Here is an 8007-nt window from a genome sequence, read left to right as displayed (position 1 = left end):
GCAACGAAGCTCTCTGTTTAGGCGATGGTCGTCTTTTGTTCAGGTCAATGGCCTCTCCTGCAGGTTCTCTCCACCTTCTTCTTTTCATGACAGTCCTTCTCCTCACAAATATGGGTTTTCAGAGGTGTTTCTATAGTGCTCACTGTCTCAGCCTGGGCTGGGGGGGTACGCCTTGGAGCCAGGGGAGCTTCGTGAAGCTTCCCACAGGGTAGCCCCTTCCCCCACTACCAAAAATGCCCCCCCTTCCTCCAAACCCAACACAATTAGACTCCACCTTCTTCTTTTCATGACAGTCCTTCTCCTCACAAATATGGGTTTTCAGAGGTGTTTCTATAGTGCTCACTGTCTCAGCCTGGGCTGGGGGGGTACGCCTTGGAGCCAGGGGAGCTTCGTGAAGCTTCCCACAGGGTAGCCCCTTCCCCCACTACCAAAAATGCCCCCCCTTCCTCCAAACCCAACACAATTAGATAGAAGAGTATCCATCAGGAATCACTGCCAACCAGGAGATGTCGGTGAGTAAGGAATATATATGGGAGAAGAGAATGAAGTAGCCAAGCAGTATGGAGAGAGAGAGAGAGAGAGAGCAAGAGGCAGGGTGATGTGCCAGGGAATCAGGAGGGGAGAAATTAGCAAGCGACTTGCAGAACAGTAGAGAAGGAGAAATAACACCATGGAAGGTGGCCTGGGCAGAGTTACGAAATAGCTGGAAGACTGCGTGCAAAAGCACAGCGATAACAAGTCAGCTCCCATTTCCATCAGAAGTGACCGTAGGAGGGAAATAGATGGAGAGAGAAAGATTACGCCAGTTACAAAAGATCCTTGGCTTCCAGGAAGGACAAAATCCTTTGTTGTATCAAAATCAATTAAAGTTGTATTGAAGGCTTTTCGGTGTAAACATATTGACAGAGTTAATTTGCCAGGGAGCTGATAGGGCTCCCCATTGTAACCCGACAGGAGTGATGGTAGTCTCACAGGACTACCCAGTCACATTTGACGTGCACAGCATAAGTAAATGTCTAAGATCATGAACTGCATCTTTGCTATAGCAGTACAGCCCTGGAGCAGAATTTCTGTGTGAGTCTAGTCTCTCTGTATCCACTGGGGCAGTGTTCATCTTTGCCTCCCAGGGGTGTCCTGCAAATGGCATGCGTTCCCCTGTGTCCTGTTCCGTTTTTGCATGGTAGGGTTACAGAGGTCAAGGTAGAATCAGCTGATCGCTAGGAGTGTGCAGATGTCACAGGGTTATCAGCAGAGTTGGTGTTCAGTGCTTCTGGCACTTACCTGTCTTGTATCTAGTGGGTTGAATTTGGAAGTAATGTGACAAAGGGATGCATTTAATATAACTTTGAGAAGTCAAGCCTGTATTTTGTTTTGAGGTGCTGGTTTAAAAATCCATGTGTTGAAATTGTTTTTACTAGCTAGTCTTTCATTATCAAAAAATGCCTGTAGTCCCTGCAGCTGCTGGGGAAAAAAATTACCTCACTGAAAACTCTTTAAGTATTGCAGGAGGTACCTACTGAGATGAAAGCCTATAAATATGAAATTTTCTTCCTCTCCTGTCATAAGTATGCTTCTTTTATTCATTGTCCCTTTGGGTCTTAATTAATGAAGGGCAGGAGGCAACTGGTTTACCTGTTTAATGTGGTTGTGAAATCATAAGATAGCAACTATGGGCAGCTAATGTAATAAAGTGAAGCTCCCCAATGACTTAGAAAGTGCTCAGTGAAATCAAATTGCTTGCAAATCCTTTATGAGACTTTTTAAAACATGAATGTCACAGAAACTGTGAGTAAAAATGACCTGTCCTTTTTTGTTTTATTTTTTAACCTACAGATATTGATGATGTCAAAAAGCACAAACCAGGTTACCTTGAGGCTACGGTTGACTGGTTCCGATCGTATAAAGTCCCTGATGGAAAACCAGAAAATCAGTTTGCTTTTAATGGAGAATTTAAAGACAAGGTGAAGATAATCCAAAATTGAAGATGCATCTTTCTGTCATGTGACCTCTTTAATACATCCTAGAATTTTTTAAATTTTAAAGGAAGTGGTTTAGCAAAAATTTTTATACAAGGGATCTTTCAATACAATTTAATAGGCTGGGAATAAATAATGGTTGCTGCCTTCCATTTTATTCAGGGAAAATGCATAGGTTATTAAAGGAAGTCTGCAAAAAAAATCAGTCTTAATCCTGACGAGACTTACACACACGTCTGTAGGTTTGTAGGTTTTTTTCACAGTGTTTTCATTCTTCCTGTCAAAGGAATGAACAGATTGTTTTTTCAGGTATTTTTTAAGTCATGATTGATAAATTTTCGTGACATTTTTTAAGGCTATGCAGTTAAGACAGACAAGAGGTTACAGATTTTTTTGTATTTGGTATTTGCTCAAGGTATACTTTTTCCTGGTAATTCTATGTAAAAGTATTTGAGCTGTTTTTGGCTTGAAGGCTGAAAAAATGTTTTTTTTTCCCTTTTTTTAGAAAAAATTAATGACCTTTTGAACTATCTACAGTAAAAATGGCCAGTGTTTGAATGGAGAGGGGACCTGGAAATAGACCTCACTGAAGAAAATACCTGGGTTTTTCCAGAGGAAACTGGGTGTGATTTGAGTAAAAGTGCTTTGCAGACTGTGTATTGCACACTCTCTCTAGACTATTTTGGGCACAGAATCACAAGTTTCCTAATCAATGATGTCCATGTGTCAGGTAGTTCAGCCTTGTAGTGTTCTATTCAACTTATAAAATACTTTCTAAGCAACACAGGCAGCTTTACGTGTTTTATCTGGTTAAAGAGATGCCCTGACTCCCTTCTGCACTAAAACTGTCTTTTAAATCAATGAGATGTAGAGTTGTAAGGCTTGATAACCTGATCTCTCCCCTGTTCTTCTAGGAAGTGCTCTTAGAGATTTTCCTGCTCTGTAAAGCAGAGTGTTGCTCTGTAGTGACAGTTCACCAGTGTATCTCTGTCACACCATTGGAGTTCAGGCTTGAGGCACTGATTGCCCCGAGAGAGCTGGTTTGGAGCACTTGAATAATTCTCAAGCATTTCTAGAGACCCAGGATGTGGCGAGGCGCCCGTGGCTGTGCTCCAGCAGCTCTGGTGAAGTTCACAATGTTCCAGTGGCATTTTGCCAAGTCACTTCTTGTTAGGAAATGTGAATGTTCTGTTGGCAGCTTTTTGCAAGCCAGTCTAGATATCATCATCTGGCCACTGAGGGCTTATTTTACTTTATTTTTTGAAGCTTTTTCATCCCCACCCCACCCCCAATATTACTTTTGGTTTAAACAAATAAAAACTGTTAAGCAGCTGACATATTATGTTGTTGCAAATGCTTAAGTGTATGATTGAGCAATTAATGAAGTAAATGCAAATTTTGCTACTAGATGGGAAACCTTAACTCTGACCCTGTGTAACAGAGGAGTTGTAGCTTGCACACTTTGTCCCATTTAGGACCTGGTAGAGTTTTCTACAGCTGTAGGTGTCTGCTTAGTATCTAGTGCCCATTTCTTCTTTTTTTGTGCAGCCTTCATGTTTTCTAGCTGCAGACTGAGGGAAAGTCCTGAATGTGTTGCCAGTGTGTTTGACAGATAGTTAAGTTTGTTTGTTTGGGGGTTTTATTTCATAAAAAGGGTGTTATATTTTCCAGAAATTTAATGAGGCCTCAGAGGAGGCCCCTTAAAATAACACATGAAACAGTATGTTTTAATAAACTAGTTCTGTGGCTTTTTACTGTTTAATAACATTTTAAATCATAAAACTTTTCCTTGATTTAAACTAGGACTTTGCTGTTGAAATTATTAAATCTACCCATGAATACTGGAAAGCTTTGCTTCATAAAAAAACTGATGGAGGTACTATTAAGTGGTAAGTATCCAGTTACGTCATTTCCTCTTTGTACTGTGCTGGCACTGGTGGTAGTCAACACATGGCAGCTGTGCTTGAACTGCTCAGGTTTTTTACTTCGCGGTGACAGGAATACTCATGTTTTTGATTGATAATTAATTGATAATGGACTGTGATTGACTAATTGCAGCTTGTACAACGATGATTTACTGGTAAGAGCTTCCAAAATATATTGATTATATAAAAGTGACATAGATTACTTCAGCATTTGAGAAATGGCCGCAGAATGTTTGGGATCATCTGGGGAGAATCTCTGTATCCTGTGCAAATCCTCTTGTCATTGTTTATTCCATCCTTCAGTGCTGCACTGCTGTGATGCAAAAATCTTTTGCAGCTTTGCATTCCATATTTTTTAGTTGTTCTCTGAACTGAGAGAGCCAGCTTCCTGTTCTCTACTAGCCTCTGCCTAAATCTAAATTAAAATGGACTTTGTTAAGCTCTCTGGACTGGTTTGCATTGGCAGTTCTGGCACCAGAGGCCCTGAAAAGCAGGCAAGTGTCTTTCTAAGGGCTGTAGATTGCCATTAGCTACACCAGGGGGCAAAGGCTGTGGGGGAAGCTGTGCTCAGATAGTCACTGTCTTCTGCTTTATAGGGAAAATAGGACTTTCTCTCCCTTTCTCAGAGTTGATTGAACACCTTAGCAGCTGGCTACGTTGGTAGTTCTGTTTTAGCATGGCAAGAATACTGTAGAGTAATATTCAAATGTTGATCTTGATCATTTCAGAGGCACTTTGAGCTTCATGTTGATGAAATTAAAAATAATTAAATTTGCAGTCTTGCTTTGAGGAATTGTGCTTCTTGCCACTTACTGGGTGGGACCTTAAAAGCTCATGACCAAACCCACTTTTAGTGTGAAAGGGTACATATTCATAGGGAAGTGTTTCTACAAAGTACTTGATCTCAGAGTTTGTCTGCTCTTTGGAATCGGTACAGGTACCTGCTGCTTTATGTAGGAGCAGAATTTTGACTTGTTTTTTTCTTATCATTATTAGATATTGCAGGTAGGCTACTGCAAATGAAGGGTGGCCTGCCACAGAACCTGGCCATCCTTCAAGGCGTAGGAGACAGGGATATCCACAGCATCTGTGCTAGCCATCTAAGTGTTCTTCAGCTCCCTCACCAAGTGCCAGTTTCTCTGCTGACTTTCTAGTTTCTTAACTGTGGTCCTCTGAACTGTACCCGAATTAGCTGCTAGAAGCACTGAGTGTGAGCACTGCTTGCATTTAATATAGAACATATAGCCTAAAAAAACCCACAAACCCAAAGAAACAAAGGACACCCCTCCACACCTCCGTTCCCCTCCAGCGTTACTGGTTACTTCATGTTTTTGACTTCCTTGTTTCTTGTCGATAGGCATTTCTGAGCTCTATATATGAAGGTGGTTTTTTCCATAGTTACTTAATTGTGAGTGTCTCTTTTCCACTGATTGATAAAACATGTTTTTAATTTTATTTTTTCAGCACAAATGTTCTGGTGAGTGGCAGCCCGTTTTGTTGCAGTGAGGAGGATGCCCGATCAATTGTGCAGTCGGTAAGGATAACATTTACTTTTTCCCACCCTTTTTTTTAGAAGTGATTAATAGGAAAAGAAGGTTTAGAACTCCAAAACTGAAATAAAGTAGCTAAACTGAAATGGTCCTTAAACAAAAATTTAAAGCATAAAGTAAAAGGAAGAGCACGAAGGTTGTGGGGGAAATGTAAGCATTATAACATAAAACTTTCATTGCAGTGGTCCAATTGTGCTTTCTAGCTGGTTCATTACTGTTCTCGTGGGGTTTTTTGTTTTGTTTTTTTTCTTTTCTCCCTCCGCAGTGCTGTTTCTTCTGATCCCGAATAGCAAGATGTACTGCTATTTGTATCTAGCCTGCTGTCTTCTCTGTCTCCCCTGTTGCCATGAGTTACCACCCAGTGTTAGGACTCATTGACTAGCTGACTGTAGTCCCTAATCACTGAAGAGATCCTTTGTTTGTCTACTTGCATAATTAAATGCATTACTGTAAGAGAGGGGGTTGCTATTTTGAATGTTTCTTAAATACTGCCTGTCAAATTCTGAAAATTAACATAAAATTAAAACATGAAGGTTTCCTGTTCAGGCAAGAAAAATGTCCTGCAGATCTGATGCTTTCACGTACAAATAGTCGTGGAGGAGAATTTCTTCCACTTGTAAAATATGCTAGTTTGGATGCCAGAAATTAAGCAGAGTTACTAGAAATTACATGGAGAAAAGTACCCCCAAGTTGTTGTTTGGGTTTTGTTTGTTTGTTTTGGTTTGGTTTTTTAGTATGTGCCATGGTTGAGCCTGTGTTCGTGGCCGCATGAGCGTGGCAGGTATTTTGCACATGTGCACGGCTGGCTGGGCAGCCAGTGTTTTGCCCCAGTAGTCACAGTAATTATGCAAGTTCCAGTGTCAAAGGAGACACCATCCACTGTCTGTGCACTTTACGTTCCAACAGCGTTTCTAGTAAGAGTGCGTTGTCCTGGGTGGTGTTTTGTCACAAGCAAAGAAGACTGTCACTTGCAAAGAAAAGTTGGATAAAGAAGTGTCAGACCTGACTGTTTTTCCTATTTGGGTCTTTTGCTTTCAGCACCCCTTTAAAAGTACCTTTATGGCTGCACTTGTGAATGTTGATTAATGGGACTGTAAGTTTTAAATGAAGGAAAAACTCATTTTGGAATTCAAATATGTTTTTAGACATGTCAGTCACAGCTATAAGCAAATATTTACCTCCTCTATGCTTTCAAATTTACAATAACTTTTAGTGAGTGTTTAAATGCAACTAAAATTCCAAGTTCAAATGTGTTTGGATGTGACAGAGCTGCAAAGGAATATTTTCTTTTGCCTTCTGTGCTGTTTGTACTTGCAAGCATGTAGGGTAATTGATTATCTGTTTAAATCAGCAGTATCCGTTGTTTTGTCTCTTAATAACAAATCAAATCTTTTCCTGTTTTTTGAGAGGAGGTTAGTAAAACCAGTTCGTAAAATAGGTACCTTGGATCAAGCTTTAATGTCTTTTTTTGTTATGAGCACTTGCCTTCTTGTAAAATATTACCACTTTCTGGCTTTTTTTGTGCCTCACATTGTTTTATTTCAGTGATACTGTTTTTGTAAAGTTGTCATCACGTACTCCTTTCCATCATTCCATTTCAGTTTAGTATAAGTATTTTAATTATGGCTTTGTAGGCTACTGTCTCTTGCTACTTTCCAGACAGGGAAGAGATGCGATAGTCTTAATTGTATGCAATTTCCAATCTATGATAACTAAAAAAGCCATAAAATGCTCTTGAAATGTGAATGGTGGACAGTCAAACTCTAAATTTAAGCAGGGAGGCTGACTTGCACATTTTAAACAGGTATCTTTTTGTCTAGTACATTACACTGCCCACTCTGGTTGTCAGGCATTCATCTCTTTCAGACTGAAGTGAAAGTACGTGAGTGCTGGCTGCAGAATTTTAATGGCTGTGGTAATTTTATATGAAAGCTGCCTGTGTCTGTCTGTCTGGGTTTTTTTTTTTTGTTTGCATTTTTTGGGGTTTTTTTAAACTAAAAGCAGATACATTTTATTTTAATTTATTAAAAGAAGTCTATCTATTAACCTCTGTATAAAAACAGAAGAATAAAAGCTGAGGTAGAGATATTTTTGTATGCAAGTACACTGAGAAATGTATTTCAGCTGCCATAAAATTTCTGAACTACTTGTGCAGTGAGAGCTGGTTCCCTATAATTCTGTTTCCTGGGTCAGACTCCACTTAGGGAATTTTTGAGTGGGTGATAATTGCCTTGAATCAGGTATATTGAGTTCTCAAAAAAACCCCAAAAAACCCAACCCAAAAAAACTCAAACCAAACTAACAACCAACAAACAAATAAAAAACCCCCAGAAGTCAACACTCAGTATTGTTATGAAACGATTTTTATGGTGAGCGAGAGAACTGTAAATAAGAACCAAATTGGAGCCAAACAAATCCTTACCAAATGCTTACCAAATTTTAACCAGAATTTCATATATGTTTTGACTGAGTAGTTCCCAAGATAGTCCTGTTGATTTCAGTAGGATTTATTGTGCTATTATATGATCTTTCATTGTTTCACAGATGTAGGACTAG

At 39.6% G+C, this 8007-nt stretch overlaps 1 protein-coding gene across 1 annotated transcript in view; it reads left to right on the top strand.

Annotated features, from left to right (window-relative positions):
• Positions 1 to 8007, top strand: part of LOC104523952 (inorganic pyrophosphatase 2, mitochondrial) — a 35563-nt gene that overhangs the window by 23957 nt on the left and 3599 nt on the right. The window contains exons 7-9 of the mRNA XM_010166689.2: positions 1834 to 1961; positions 3780 to 3865; positions 5366 to 5435. Of these exons, the coding sequence (XP_010164991.2) occupies positions 1834 to 1961; positions 3780 to 3865; positions 5366 to 5435 (284 nt within the window). The remainder of the gene's footprint in view (positions 1 to 1833; positions 1962 to 3779; positions 3866 to 5365; positions 5436 to 8007) is intronic.

The sequence above is a fragment of the Antrostomus carolinensis genome, unplaced genomic scaffold (assembly GCF_000700745.2).
Source record: "Antrostomus carolinensis isolate BGI_N321 unplaced genomic scaffold, ASM70074v2 scaffold6414, whole genome shotgun sequence".
Taxonomy (NCBI): domain Eukaryota; kingdom Metazoa; phylum Chordata; class Aves; order Caprimulgiformes; family Caprimulgidae; genus Antrostomus; species Antrostomus carolinensis.
The sequence above is the reverse complement of the archived record's forward strand: the minus strand, read 5'-3'. Positions and strand labels throughout refer to the sequence as shown.